The sequence below is a fragment of the Notolepis coatsorum genome, assembly GCF_963971535.1.
Source record: "Notolepis coatsorum genome assembly, chromosome: 1".
Lineage (NCBI taxonomy): Eukaryota > Metazoa > Chordata > Actinopteri > Aulopiformes > Paralepididae > Notolepis > Notolepis coatsorum.
The window spans coordinates 84,249,290-84,264,967 of record NC_140165.1 but is presented as its reverse complement, the minus strand read 5'-3'; the positions used below and the strand labels follow the sequence as shown (position 1 = coordinate 84,264,967).

At 47.9% G+C, this 15,678-nt stretch overlaps 1 protein-coding gene across 1 annotated transcript in view; it reads right to left on the bottom strand.

The window, feature by feature from the left end:
* LOC311240748 (kinesin-like protein KIF1C) overlaps positions 1 to 15,678 on the bottom strand; it is a 103,990-nt gene that overhangs the window by 57,490 nt on the left and 30,822 nt on the right. Inside the window, exons 4-8 of the mRNA XM_084329322.1 lie at positions 15,020 to 15,098; positions 5,920 to 6,020; positions 5,562 to 5,627; positions 736 to 914; positions 436 to 547 (exon numbers count right to left, since the gene is read on the bottom strand). Of these exons, the coding sequence (XP_084185448.1) occupies positions 436 to 547; positions 736 to 914; positions 5,562 to 5,627; positions 5,920 to 6,020; positions 15,020 to 15,098 (537 nt within the window). The remainder of the gene's footprint in view (positions 1 to 435; positions 548 to 735; positions 915 to 5,561; positions 5,628 to 5,919; positions 6,021 to 15,019; positions 15,099 to 15,678) is intronic.

Genomic DNA, 15,678 nt, shown 5'->3' with positions numbered 1-15,678 from the left:
TCAGGTGTCCATCACAGCATCAACAGCATTGGTACATGTTAAAAAACAAAAGACAAACATAATAAATAGAGCTAGAAAAAGTGATGACAGGGTCTATTTCAGGTTGAAACAACCTGATGTTCACTGAGACTATGCAATAACTATGAAACGATATGACAACACTACAGGGAGCGGAACACTTCCAAAATACCCCCAACACACACACAGAGCTATTCCTGTCATGCTGCCAATATAACCCAATGCACCATACACACGCACGCGCATAAAGATATTCCTGTCATGCTGCCAATATGCAAACACACACAGACTAGTGATTATGGTGTTATTAGATCAGTTGTCACTTAAAGGACATTTGGAGCAGAGGACACAAACACCACGTGAACACGAACATGAACATGGACACACACACACACACACACACACACAGCGTCCTACCTTCTCGGTATCCAGACTGGTCATCTGGTCTCTTCGTTTCTGAGTGAAGATAATGGTGAAGACAGCGTGAGATCTGGACGATGTCTCGTTCATGTTGGTAGCTGCTACCGTCCTGGAATCAATAACCAATAATCACTTGTCAATGTCCATGTATTAAATTCATCTGACTTGGCCTGGTGCCAAGAGAGTACCTTCTAATACAATGCCAAGCGTTGTAGAGAGAGAGAGAGAGAGAGAGAGAAAGAGAGGGAGAGGGAGAGGTAGAGAGAGAGAGAGAAACACACACCTACACAGGCCTACCTTGCTTTGTTCCCAGCGTCCATGAGGTCCTTGATGTCAGTGAATCCGGTCACAGCCAGTTTGGACAGGTCCTCCACATAAGGACCCATGATGGGGTGCTCTCTGACGCGCAGGGTGCCCCGAGACTTGGGACTCAACAGGTCGCGCACGCGCTCGCAGTACAGCTCCATGTAGGACACCTGGACACACGCAGACACGTCTTCAAATACTGGTCCCCAAGGTGGGGCCCGGGGGCCCCCAGGGGTCCTGAGAGGGTTCCAGGGGGTCCTCAATAAAATTGTTACTAAGTAACTAAACTAAGTAACTAACCCACACGTCAGACCAAACCAAGTGCAATACCACACAGCAGGACTATTCTGCCTAGAGGGCGCCGTTTGGAAGCATTACAGATGCTACCTTCAATATCATTCAAGTCATATTGTGATTTCAATAACATGTCAATTAATTGTTCAGCCTTATTAGTTATTGCGTTGTCAGTCAGCAGCTTATAGCTAAATATATCTAGATATAGATATAGAACCATGAAAAGATAGAGATTGAACCATGAAAAGATCTAGATATAGAACCATGAAAGGATCTAGATATAGAACCATGAAAAGATATAGATATAGAACCATGAAAAGATATAGATATAGAATCATGAAAGGATCTAGATATAGAACCATGAAAATATAGAGATTGAACCATGAAAGGATCTAGATATAGAACCATGAAAAGATATAGATATAGAACCATGACAAGATCTAGATATAGAACCATGAAAAGATCTATATATAGAACCATGAAAATATCTAGAGATTGAACCATGAAAGGATCTAGAGATTGAACCATGAAAGGATCTAGATATAGAACCATGAAAATATCTAGAGATTGAACCATGAAAGGATCTAGAGATTGAACCATGAAAGGATCTAGATATAGAACCATGAAAATATCTAGAGATTGAACCATGAAAAGATCTAGAGATTGAACCATGAAAGGATCTAGAGATTGAACCATGAAAGGATCTAGAGATTGAACCATGAAAGGATCTAGAGATTGAACCATGAAAGGATCTAGATATAGAACCATGAAAGGATCTAGATATAGAACCATGAAAGGATCTAGATATAGAACCATGAAAGGATCTAGATATAGAACCATGAAAGGATCTAGAGCAGGGGTTCTCAAACTTTTTTTATACGACGGCCCGATTTTATTTTGGATTTTTTTTTTCAACATGGAAATAAGGAATATCAAATTAAAAGCACACGTTGTTGAACTTGATCATGCATATTTATTAGAAAATGTTATTACATCACTATGTTATCAATGAAATGAATGAATATTATCAACAAAAGCAACGGAATTGTTTCTGTTATAAAATGAGGCATATTTAGCCCAAATATGCTGCCAGAACATAAAAAAAGAAAAGAAAATGTGTTCACATGCGCTTTTCAAGAATAAAAAAAAAACTAGACTTAATGGGAAGGGTGTGCTTGTACATTTCCGTGATACGTGTTGTGCTGAGAAAGAGGCGCAGATCCGCTTCTACTCTGAGGCGAGATCTGTATTTATTTTTTAATGTCAGTGCCGAAAATCCAGCCTGTCCAGTGATCTTGACTTTCTCGTCACACGAAAGATCAATTTGCGCCTCCTGCTCAGACAGTGGGAGGCCTGTTGTGTCATGCGTAATGAACGGATCAAAGATCCAGTTGTCCAAATTGTCCGTGCTCTCTGTGTAACAGTTCCAAAATAGTTTAGCCCTTCTTTTTTTGTATCCACTTTTATTTTTCTCCTCCTCCTATTTTTATTTTTATTTTTTTTTTAATCTTTTTTCTCCCTCCATTTTTCCTCCGATTTTCTCCCATCCCAATGTTAGTCGTATGCCAATTCCCAATCCCCTTCCTGGTCGCTGCGCACTTACCCCCCACAGTCAGATCATCTGGGAGAGTGGAGGCTATCACGTGCTTCCTCCGACACACGTCCAGCCAATCAACCGCTTCTTTTCACCTGGCAGCGCGGATCCTCCCTGAGAGGGCGTAGCGTGTGGAAGGATCCCACTATCCCACTCAGGTCCTATCCACGCTTAGCAGGCGCCCCGACCGAACTGTAGGAGTCGCTGTTTACAACGACCAGGACCCACCCCGCCAGCTTCTCCCACCCTCTAATACAGCCAATTGTATTAGTGTGAACGGCCAGCCAAGCTGGTGACAACCCCGGAGCTGTGAGCTGGATTCGAACAGGCGAATCCAGCTCACAGCTCCGGGGTTGGTGACGAACGCAATCTCCGCTACGCCACCTAACCGCCTCCTCCTATTTTTTCTGTATTTTCCTCCCATTCCAATTTTAGTCGTTATGCCAATTCCCCCCTCCCCTTCCTGGTTGTTGCTGGTCGGTCTAGGGATCCCTGAAGTCTATCACATGCTTCCTCCGATACATAGGAGACAGCCAGCAGCCTCTTTTCACCTGGCAGCGAGGACTCTCATTGGTGAAGTCAAGTGTAACGCGTGGGAGGTCACACTACCTTCACCATCTCCCTCCCTCACTGTACAGGCGCCCTAACCGACCTGTAGGAGTCGCTGTTTACAACGACCAGATTACCACCCACCGGCTTCCCTCCCGCTGACTCTGCCAATTGAGCCAGTATTACGACCGGCCAAGCCGGACGCACCGCTGACAGCCGGATTCGATATCAGTGTCTCTGCAGTGGTAGACAGACGCTTAGTCCGCTGTGCTACCCGGCCGCCCTTCAATGAGCCCTTCTATGATGGGCTTCAAATAATCTTTTGCAACATTCTGTTCGTCCAAAAAGCCATCAAGCTGAGTAAATACCCCCAAATCTCCGCTGTTTATCCTGGAGTGCCACAAACGGAGTTCCGAGTCCAAACAGGTCTGTGTCCGGACCTTCTAGTCCCAGATTCAACGCATTGAGGCGGTCAAAGATCTCGGCTAGATATGCCAGCTTTGCCAGCCATTCATTATTGGCACATTTCTCTGCCAATGGGTTGTTTTTTTCTGCAAGGAAAATCTGCGCTTCTTCTCTCTCTCCGCACTTCTGACAACAAACCTATCCATTGCGAGTGTCAAGGTTACACACAAAAGACGAGACGTGGTCTCCGCGATTATATATGTGCAGGATGTAGTGAGATGTGTATTGGAATACTGTGTCGGCCTCCGTTGATGAAGGGGCGAGACATGGCAAATACAAACAGCTGCCAGGTGGAAAACTCTATCCGAGTTGAGCTTGGGGCAACAGTGGCTCGGGAGGTAGAGCAGTCGTCTGGCAATCTGGAGGTTCCCGGTTCGATTCAAGTTTCAAGTTTCAAGATTCCCACTCCTCCCGAGCAGCGTGTCGATGTGTCCTTGAGCAAGACACTTAACCCCTAATTGCTCCCGATGAGCAGGTTGACACCTTGCATGGATGCCTCCAGGGAACAAACTTAACTTTTTGACTTACCAGCCATTTGGCTGGTAGATTTTTAAAAGTACCAGCCGGGCAGATTTTTTACCAGCCAAAAATTATAAATAGCTTTTTAGTATATCGCCATGTGTTATTATTACATATAATACTCTCATATGCTATTTTCAATTAATATCATAAACAACATAAGGAATATTAGCATAATTTTTTGTGGACTGAAGGAATGAGTCAGCGTTAATAGTTTTAAATGCAAATAATTTATTGAAACATAGAAGTGGGGTCGGGACACACACACACTGTGTTTCAACTCACCACCCCCGCATCATATTGTAGTCTGTCTTCAAACTTCCACTCCTCTCGAAACTTTTTTATATTTGAATATCAACATTATCTGTCCATCCTCAGTAATCCTCAGTTTACTATAATATACTCCTGTCCTGAGTCCTGACTAGTGACTCCGTCGTCTTTCCAAACGCACGCACACACACACACACACACAGGGAAGGGGAGAGTGCCCCCTCCCCCCCCCATTTCCCTTTCCTCAGTGCTGTTCACTATGGCTCTGCCTCGTCTGATCATCAGGATTAGCTTGTTAGCTTACGTTAACGTTGTAGTGATTGGTACATAAACGTTAATTTCGGGCGATGTGGGCATAAAGGAATGGCGACGGTGCAAAGCATGTAGCTGCATTGGACTCGTGAGAAGAAAAAAAAACATCACAGACTTATTTCGCGTCTGTAGGCGCACTGCTGTGTTAACGCTGCTCTGTTTTCAAGAAAGTGAAACATATCATATGACTCGCGGAGTTGCTACAGGGTTTTTCAAAATAAGAGTACCATATGAACCTGAACGTTGCTAGCTGCCGGAGCCCAGATATTATGACTGGAGCTGCGCTTGGGGCGGCAATGAGACCCGCACAGGATTATCAAAATAAGAGTATCGATATGAACTACACGCCAGCTGGCGGGCAGACTATTATTTTTAGTCGCCAGACGGTAAATCTACATGCATTTGGCGAATGGCGTGTAGTTATTTTGTTCCCTGGTTGCCTCCGCCGTCGGCGTGTGAATGTGTGAGTGAATGTGTGAGTGAATGGGTAAAATGTGAGTAACAAATTGTAAAGCGCTTTGGATAAAAGCGCTATATAAAAAAGCAGCCATTTACAATTTTGTCTGTTTTTTTCTCAATTTCCTTATTTTTTTTGCCAATGCAATTTGCCATTTTGGGTCGCGACCCGTAGTTTGAGAACCGCTGATCTAGAGATTGAACTATGAAAAGATCTAGAGATTGAACCATGAACAGATGTAGAGATTGAACCATGAAAATATGTAGAGATTGAACCATGAAAAGATGTAGAGATTGAACCATGAAAAGATGTATAGATTGAACCATGAAAAGATGTAGAAAAGAAGTGTATCTTTACCTCAACAGAGTACTGAAGGTCAGGGTCTGTATTCTGGACTATTCTCGTAAACAGGTCCTCACATAGCTAGAGAGAGAGAGAGAGAGAGAGAGAGAGAGAGAGAGAGAGAGAGAGAGAGAGAGAGAGAGAGAGAGAGAGAGAGAGAGAGAGAGAGAGAGAGAGATACAGATATCAATCATCATTATCAAAACAGGTGTAAAGTGTATGGGTGTGAATGAGTGAGTGAGTGAGTGAGTGAGTGAGTGAGTGAGTGAGTGAGTGAGTGAGTGAGTGAGTGAGTGAGTGAGTGAGTGTGTGTCTGTGTGCATGTATGTGTGTGTGTGTGTTTATGTATGTGTGCGTGTGCATGTGTGTTAACCTGTGGTATAATTCCCTCTTGGTCAGGTTCTTGTTTTCCCATCATGGTGTAGCTCTTCCCTCCTCCTGTCTGGCCGTATGCAAAGATACACACATTATACCCTGGAAGATAAGATAAGATACACACATTATACCCTGAATAGTGAATAGTCTCTCCACTACAATAAAAAATAAAGATAAATAAATAAACATCTAGACATGATTTTTGAACGTTAACAGTAGGCTACCGGGTAGCCGCTAAAACGCGAATCAGTTGACTGTATCACTTTCCGTAGCTAGCCTAGCACGCTAGTTAACTTTCTCGGCTCGTCTCTGCAGTCAGCCGCCAGAGGCGAAAATGTGTGACAAACGAAAAGGAGATGACGGCAGCTCATCTGCAAAAAAAGTTAGGACCTACAGCAATCGCGAAAATTACATCACCATGGGCTTCACTGAGGGACCAGACAAACGACCTGAGTGTGTGATTTGTGGAGAAAAGTTGGCAAACTCGAGCCTGAAGCCCAGCAAGCTGAAGAGACATCAGGCGTCTAAGCACCCAGAAACCGTTGGGAAGGATCCGGACTTTTTTCGGAGGAAAGAACAGTCTCTCAAGGCGAACAAGCCCGTTGGTGTTAGAGTAGCGTGGAGCAGGGGTGGCAGTGATTTACAGAAGGCTACCGAAGCTTTCCTTTGAGTGTTCGCTTTTAATTGCAAAAGCAAAGAAACCGCACAATATTGGCGAGCAGCTCATCAAACCAGCCTGCATCAAAATGGTTTAGAAACTGTGCGGCCCACAGGTGGCGGATAAACTAAAATCAGTACCACTCTCGAACAATGTAGTGAAAGACCGAATTGATAAGATGTCAAGTGATTGCGAGCAGCAGCTGTCAGAAAAGCTTAGAAAGGGTCCATTTGCCATACAACTTGATGAAACTACAACTGTCGCAGACGAGGCTGTGCTCATCGTTTATGTGCAGTATATCGAAAATGAGGATCTGAAGCAGGACATTCTCATGTCAGTCAACCTTACTACCTTACTACTCGAGGTGAGGATATTTTTACTGCAGTGGATTCTTACTTCATTCAACATAAATGCAAACCGTTCACCATTAGGGCCTGATTTGAGAGGATGAATACAGGATTTGAATATTGGCCAACATTTTGAAATACATATGGTGCAAGATGAGATTTGTTGATTGAAGGCACAAGTCAAAGAAGCATAGTGGGTCTAATTATGATGCATATGCCTGTGTATAAGCAGTTTGTTATTAAAATGACCAAAAAAAGTATTAAAATGACAAAAAAAAACGTATTTTATGGTATTTTATTAGGAGGGGGGTCCAGGAATTTCATCAGAGATGTTTGGGGGTCCCTGGGGGAAAAAAGGTTGGGAACCCCTGCCCTGGAGGATAAGATAAGTCTACACCTCTACTTTAGAGATGTCTACAAGTCTACACCTAACCATAGAGATAATAATAATACATTTGATTTAAAGAGAGAAGCGCCTTTCTCGGACTCATGAACACTTTACATAAAAGGAGAGTTTTTATGTAAAGTGGGATGGGGTGGGCTACTTGGAAGCAGCACCGTGTTGCGAGAAGGCAAGTTTGAACAGGTGGGTTTTGAGATGGGTCTTGAAAAGATTGATTGTGTCGGAGCCTCAGATGGAAGGGGAGAGGGAGTTCCACAGCCTGGGGGCAGCTACGGAGAAGGCTCGGTCTCCCAGTGTGGAGCGACTGGTGCGGGGAATGGTGAGGAGAGCGGAGTTGGAGGAGCGGAGGCCTCGTGCTGGAGTGTAGGGCTGGAGTGTAGGGGTGCAGTAGGTCTGTCAGGTAGTAGGAGCGGAGGCCTCATGCTGGAGTGTAGGGGTGGAGTATAGGGGTGCAGTAGGTCTGTCAGGTAGTAGGAGCGGAGGCCTCGTGCTGGAGTGTAGGGGTGGAGTATAGGGGTGCAGTAGGTCTGTCAGGTAGGAGGAGCGGAGGCCTCGTGCTGGAGTGTAGGGTGGAGTATAGGGGTGCAGTAGGTCGGTCAGGTCGGAGGAGCGGAGGCCACGTGCTGGAGTGTAGGGTGGAGTATAGGGGTGGAGTAGGTCTGTCAGGTAGGAGGAGCGGAGGCCTCGTGCTGGAGTGTAGGGTGCAGTGTAGGGGTGGAGTGTAGGGTGGAGTGTAGGGTGCAGTGTAGGGTGCAGTGTAGGGTGGAGTGTAGGGTGGAGTGTAGGGTGGAGTGTAGGGTGGAGTGTAGGGTGGAGTGTAGGGGTGCAGTGTAGGGGTGGAGTGTAGGGGTGGAGTGTAGGGTGGAGTGTAGGGGTGCAGTGTAGGGTGGAGTGTAGGGGTGCAGTGTAGGGGTGGAGTGTAGGGTGGAGTGTAGGGGTGCAGTGTAGGGTGGAGTGTAGGGGTGCAGTGTAGGGGTGGAGTGTAGGGTGGAGTGTAGGGGTGCAGTGTAGGGTGGAGTGTAGGGGTGCAGTGTAGGGTGCAGTGTAGGGTGCAGTGTAGGGTGCAGTGTAGGGTGCAGTGTAGGGGTGGAGTGTAGGGGTGGAGTGTAGGGGTGCAGTGTAGGGGTGGAGTGTAGGGGTGCAGTGTAGGGGTGCAGTGTAGGGTGCAGTGTAGGGGTGGAGTGTAGGGGTGGAGTGTAGGGGTGCAGTGTAGGGGTGGAGTGTAGGGGTGCAGTGTAGGGGTGCAGTGTAGGGGTGGAGTGTAGGGGTGCAGTGTAGGGGTGCAGTGTAGGGTGGAGTGTAGGGTGGAGTGTAGGGGTGCAGTGTAGGGTGCAGTGTAGGGGTGCAGTGTAGGGGTGCAGTGTAGGGTGCAGTGTAGGGTGGAGTGTAGGGGTGCAGTGTAGGGGTGCAGTGTAGGGGTGGAGTGTAGGGTGGAGTGTAGGGTGCAGTGTAGGGTGGAGTGTAGGGGTGCAGTGTAGGGTGGAGTGTAGGGGTGCAGTGTAGGGGTGCAGTGTAGGGGTGCAGTGTAGGGGTGGAGTGTAGGGGTGCAGTGTAGGGTGCAGTGTAGGGGTGCAGTGTAGGGTGGAGTGTAGGGGTGCAGTGTAGGGTGGAGTGTAGGGGTGCAGTGTAGGGTGCAGTGTAGGGGTGCAGTGTAGGGTGGAGTGTAGGGGTGCAGTGTAGGGGTGCAGTGTAGGGTGGAGTGTAGGGTGGAGTGTAGGGGTGCAGTGTAGGGTGCAGTGTAGGGGTGCAGTGTAGGGGTGCAGTGTAGGGTGCAGTGTAGGGTGGAGTGTAGGGGTGCAGTGTAGGGGTGCAGTGTAGGGGTGGAGTGTAGGGTGGAGTGTAGGGTGCAGTGTAGGGTGGAGTGTAGGGGTGCAGTGTAGGGTGGAGTGTAGGGTGCAGTGTAGGGGTGCAGTGTATGGTGGAGTGTAGGCTGGAGTGTAGGGGTGCAGTGTAGGGGTGGAGTGTAGGGTGCAGTGTAGGGTGGAGTGTAGGGGTGGAGTGTAGGGTGCAGTGTAGGGTGCAGTGTAGGGTGCAGTGTAGGGTGGAGTGTAGGGGTGGAGTGTAGGGGTGCAGTGTAGGGGTGGAGTGTAGGGTGGAGTGTAGGGGTGGAGTGTAGGGTGCAGTGTAGGGTGCAGTGTAGGGTGGAGTGTAGGGGTGGAGTGTAGGGGTGGAGTGTAGGGTGCAGTGTAGGGTGCAGTGTAGGGGTGGAGTGTAGGGTGCAGTGTAGGGTGCAGTGTAGGGTGGAGTGTAGGGGTGGAGTGTAGGGGTGGAGTGTAGGGTGCAGTGTAGGGTGCAGTGCAGGGGCGTGTAACTGTTCCGCAACAGTAAGTGACTTCCGGGGTAGGCCTGATTGGCCCCGACAAGGCACGTGACGCGCAACTTTCTCTGCCGCGCGGCACGCTCCGCGGAGCCGAGCGGCAGAGCTTACGGAATTAATACGCCATGACTCTCATTCGGCGCTATAGCTCACCTGGCAGAGCAGCGGTCCTGCGATCCTGCGGTCTGTTGTTGGTGAGTTCGAATCCCATCAAAACTTTTTTTTTAACGTGATTTTTTTTTTTAACATGTATTCTTTCGCCGGTTAAGGTTAGGCATGGTTAAGGTTAAGGTTAAGGTTAGGCATTGTTTCGGAGTTGGTTAAGGTTAGAACGGTTAAGTTTAGGCGCTGTTAAGGAGCTGGTTAAGGTTAGAGTTTGTCTTAGAGAATGGCAATATTCTTTCTATGGTTAAGGTTAGGCATGGTTAAGGTTAAGGTTAAGGTTAGGCATTGTTTCGGAGTTGGTTAAGGTTAGAACGGTTAAGTTTAGGCGCTGTTAAGGAGCTGGTTAAGGTTAGAGTTTGTGTTAGAGAATGGCAATAGACAGCCTATTTCCGCGCGACAGCTCTCAGCAGCCTTGTTGCGCGTCCTGAGTTTGCCGCGTCACGTGCCTGTCGGGGCCAATCAGGCCTACCCCGGAAGTCACTTACTGTTGCGGAACAGGTACACGCGTCCCGGGGACGATCAATTATTGATTTGGGACGAACAGAAATCTTTGCTGGGACGCATCCGGGACGGAGAGGATTTTTTTTTCACAGGAAATGTCAATTGGACGACTGTCAGTGCGCGCATATATTGCTGTCAAATGGTTAATGTCTCGTGCTGACTAAGTTCACTGAAGTCTAAACGTAGCGTGATTTGCCAAATCCAATGACTATCTCCGCCTCCCATCCGCCTCCCAACGCAGCAATACGCTCATCCAGCGTCAAGTTACTTCCTACCCACCTCTCCTCCGGTACAGTACTGCAGCTACATGCTAGCTAACCTAGCTCATGTTAGCGTCGGACTCGTCACTGAACCACCTCGCGTACACAATTAATGACATGTTGCGGACAGCCATATCGGTGACAATGTTTAGCTTTTAGTGCCAAATGATAAGAGTCTGAGGCGGAGTCTCAAAAGAGAATGTTGAATATTTATTGTGCAAAAATCACAACATCCTCTCCAACGGAGCCTTGTAGCCGAGTAGGGTATATCTGCAGAGCCACTTGGTAACGAGTGCAACACCGTGTAATGTCCGTGTGGATCGTTGGAGTAGGGTATATCTGCAGTGCTGCAGCCCCGTATAGATTTGTATTAGTATCATAATCAATCACCTGTTGTTGAATAAATACCATTACTTTCTAGTTATTACTAAAAAACAGTATATATAAAACAGTAGCTGTATATAAAAAAAAGGTATAATTTATATAATTTAATTAAAAAAAAAATAATAATAAATGTATGCACTGGTATTTTTGGGACGGTTACATTCACTTTGGGACGGTTAAAATTGTATTTCGGGACGGTTCTGGGACGGTGGTGAAAAAAGTTAGTCTGGAGCCCTGGTGCAGTGTAGGGGTGGAGTGTAGGGTGGAGTGTAGGGGTGGAGTGTAGGGTGGAGTGTAGGGGTGGAGTGTAGGGGTGGAGTGTAGGGTGCAGTGTAGGGTGGAGTGTAGGGGTGGAGTGTAGGGTGGAGTGTAGGGTGGAGTGTAGGGTGGAGTGTAGGGGTGGAGTGTAGGGGTGGAGTGTAGGGTGCAGTGTAGGGTGGAGTGTAGGGGTGGAGTGTAGGGGTGGAGTGTAGGGTGCAGTGTAGGGGTGGAGTGTAGGGTGCAGTGTAGGGTGCAGTGTAGGGTGGAGTGTAGGGGTGGAGTGTAGGGGTGGAGTGTATGGGTGCAGTGTAGGGTGCAGTGTAGGGGTGGAGTGTAGGGTGGAGTGTAGGGGTGGAGTGTAGGGTGGAGTGTAGGGGTGGAGTGTAGGGTGCAGTGTAGGGTGGAGTGTAGGGTGCAGTGTAGGGGTGGAGTGTAGGGTGGAGTGTAGGTGTGGAGTGTAGGGTGCAGTGTAGGGGTGCAGTGTAGGGGTGGAGTGTAGGGGTGGAGTGTAGGGGTGCAGTGTAGGGGTGGAGTGTAGGGTGGAGTGTAGGGTGCAGTGTAGGGGTGGAGTGTAGGGTGGAGTGTAGGGGTGGAGAGTAGGGGTGCAGTGTAGGGGTGCAGTGTAGGGTGCAGTGTAGGGGTGGAGTGTAGGGTGCAGTGTAGGGTGGAGTGTAGGGTGGAGTGTAGGGGTGCAGTGTAGGGGTGCAGTGTAGGGTGGAGTGTAGGGGTGGAGTGTAGGGGTGGAGTGTAGGGTGCAGTGTAGGGGTGGAGTGTAGGGTGGAGTGTAGGGTGCAGTGTAGGGGTGGAGTGTAGGGTGCAGTGTAGGGTGCAGTGTAGGGGTGGAGTGTAGGGTGCAGTGTAGGGGTGGAGTGTAGGGGTGGAGTGTAGGGTGCAGTGTAGGGTGCAGTGTAGGGGTGCAGTGTAGGGGTGGAGTGTAGGGGTGGAGTGTAGGGGTGCAGTGTAGGGGTGCAGTGTAGGGTGGAGTGTAGGGGTGGAGTGTAGGGGTGGAGTGTAGGGTGCAGTGTAGGGGTGGAGTGTAGGGTGCAGTGTAGGGGTGCAGTGTAGGGTGGAGTGTAGGGGTGCAGTGTAGGGTGGAGTGTAGGGGTGGAGTGTAGGGGTGGAGTGTAGGGTGCAGTGTAGGGGTGGAGTGTAGGGTGGAGTGTAGGGTGCAGTGTAGGGGTGGAGTGTAGGGTGCAGTGTAGGGTGCAGTGTAGGGGTGCAGTGTAGGGTGGAGTGTAGGGTGCAGTGTAGGGTGCAGTGTAGGGGTGCAGTGTAGGGTGGAGTGTAGGGGTGCAGTGTAGGGGTGCAGTGTAGGGTGGAGTGTAGGGGTGGAGTGTAGGGGTGGAGTGTAGGGTGCAGTGTAGGGGTGCAGTGTAGGGTGGAGTGTAGGGGTGGAGTGTAGGGGTGGAGTGTAGGGGTGCAGTGTAGGGTGGAGTGTAGGGTGGAGTGTAGGGTGCAGTGTAGGGGTGGAGTGTAGGGTGCAGTGTAGGGTGCAGTGTAGGGGTGCAGTATAGGGTGGAGTGTAGGGTGCAGTGTAGGGGTGCAGTGTAGGGGTGGAGTGTAGGGGTGGAGTGTAGGGGTGCAGTGTAGGGGTGCAGTGTAGGGTGGAGTGTAGGGGTGGAGTGTAGGGTGCAGTGTAGGGGTGGAGTGTAGGGTGCAGTGTAGGGTGCAGTGTAGGGTGGAGTGTAGGGGTGCAGTGTAGGGGTGCAGTGTAGGGGTGGAGTGTAGGGGTGGAGTGTAGGGGTGCAGTGTAGGGTGCAGTGTAGGGGTGGAGTGTAGGGGTGGAGTGTAGGGGTGCAGTGTAGAGGTGCAGTGTAGGGTGGAGTGTAGGGGTGGAGTGTAGGGTGCAGTGTAGGGTGCAGTGTAGGGGTGCAGTGTAGGGGTGCAGTGTAGGGGTGGAGTGTAGGGGTGGAGTGTAGGGGTGGAGTGTAGGGTGCAGTGTAGGGTGGAGTGTAGGGTGCAGTGTAGGGTGCAGTGTAGGGGTGGAGTGTAGGGGTGGAGTGTAGGGGTGGAGTGTAGGGGTGCAGTGTAGGGGTGGAGTAGGTCGGTCAGGTAGGATCAACCCATGCAGGGTTTTATAGGTGAGGAGGAGGCTCTTGTAGGGGATTCTGTAGTTGACAGGGAGCCAGTGGATTTTTTGCAGGGTGGGGGTGATGTGCTGCCAGGGTTTGGTGCGCGTCCAGGGCCTTCTTGGAGGCAACAAAAAGGATTCCGTTGCAATAGTCGAGGCGGGAAGTGACGAAGGCATGGATTAGTGTTTCAGCTGAGGAGTCGGAGAGTGAGGGCCGGAGGAGGACCTGGTGACAGACTTTATGTGTGGCTGGAATGAGAGGGTTGAGTCCAGTACTACGCCCAGGTTCCTGACCTCCGTGGAGGGGCCGATGGAGTTGCTGTCGATGGAGAGGACGCGGCGTAGGTTTCTTTGTAGGAGGGCTGGGGAGGCTACAACTATGAGTTCAGTTTTATTGCTGTTGAGTTTGAGGAAATTGCCATTCATCCATGCTTTGAAGTCTACACCTAACCTTAGAGATATCTACAAGTCTACTCTAGAGATATCTACAAGTCTACACCTAACCATAGAGATATCTACAAGTCTATACCTAACCTTAGAGATATCTACAAGTCTACACCTAACCTTAGAGATATCTACAAGTCTACTCCTAATCTTAGAGATATCTACAAGTCTACTCTAGAGATATCTACAAGTCTACACCTAACCTTAGAGATATCTACAAGTCTACACCTAACCTTAGAGATATCTACAAGTCTACACCTAACCTTAGAGATATCTACAAGTCTACACCTAACCTTAGGGATATCTACAAGTCTACACCTAACCTTAGAGATATCTACAAGTCTACTCCTAACCTTAGATATATCAGATATCTACAAGTCTACACCTAACCTTAGAGATATCTACAAGTCTACTCCTAACCTTAGAGATATCTACAAGTCTACTCTAGCGATATCTACAAGTCTAGACCTAACCTTAGAGATATCTACAAGTCTACACCTAACCTTAGAGATATCTACAAGTCTACACCTAACCTTAGAGATATCTACAAGTCTACACCTAACCTTAGAGATATCTACAAGTCTACTCTAGAGATATCTACAAGTCTACACCTAACCTTAGAGATATCTACAAGTCTACTCCTAACCTTAGAGATATCTACAAGTCTACTCTAGAGATATCTACAAGTCTAGACCTAACCTTAGAGATATCTACAAGTCTACACCTAACCTTAGAGATATCTACAAGTCTACACCTAACCTTAGAGATATCTACAAGTCTACACCTAACCTTAGAGATATCTACAAGTCTACACCTAACCTTAGAGATATCTACAAGTCTACACCTAACCTTAGAGATATCTACAAGTCTACACCTAACCTTAGATATCTACAAGTCTACATCTAACCTTAGAGATATCTACAAGTCTACACCTAACCTTAGAGATATCTACAAGTCTACTCTAGAGATATCTACAAGTCTACACCTAACCTTAGATATCTACAAGTCTACACCTAACCTTAGAGATATCTACAAGTCTACACCTAACCTTAGAGATATCTACAAGTCTACACCTAACCTTAGAGATATCTACAAGTCTACTCTAGAGATATCTACAAGTCTACTCCTAACCTTAGAGATATCTACAAGTCTACACCTAACCTTAGATATATCTACAAGTCTACACCTAACCTTAGAGATATCTACAAGTCTACACCTAACCTTAGAGATATCTACAAGTCTACACCTAAACTTAGAGATATCCAACCTTCTGGAAAATGGTGTTACCTTCAAAGGCATGAAGCAGCATCTCCTCCCCGATGTCTTTATACACTTGGTGCTGAGAGGCGAAGCTCGGGTCCTCCACCTGCAGACACACAGATAACAACATCAATACTGATTAGTAATTACATAAAACATATAAACATCAATACTTATTATTAGTTACATGAAACATAACATCAATATTGATTATGAATTAGTATATAATTAATAATCTCTATATATATATACAGGGAACAAAATAAGTACCCGCCAACCGCCAATGGCGTGCAGATTTAAGGTTTGGCGAGTAACAATGAGAGGTCTGCCCGCCACCTGGCATGTAACAAAATAGTTCATATCGATACTCTTATTTTGAAAATCCGGGGCGGGTCTCATTTCCGCCCCAAGCACAGCTTCAGTCATAATATCTATGGCTCCGGCAGCTAACAACGTTCGGTTCATATCGATACTCTTATTTTGAAAAACCTCGTGGCAACTCCGCGAGTCATATCCGCCCAGTCCGTGCTTCTGCTCGCATTAAAGCCGAGCAGGGCTACACAGCAGTGCGCCTATTTTGCGACCCGAAATAAGTCTGTGGTGTTTTTTTCCCCCTCACAACGGGTCATTCCTTTATGCCCACATCGCCCGAAATTAACGTTACGTTAGTGTCACGTACGGGGGTT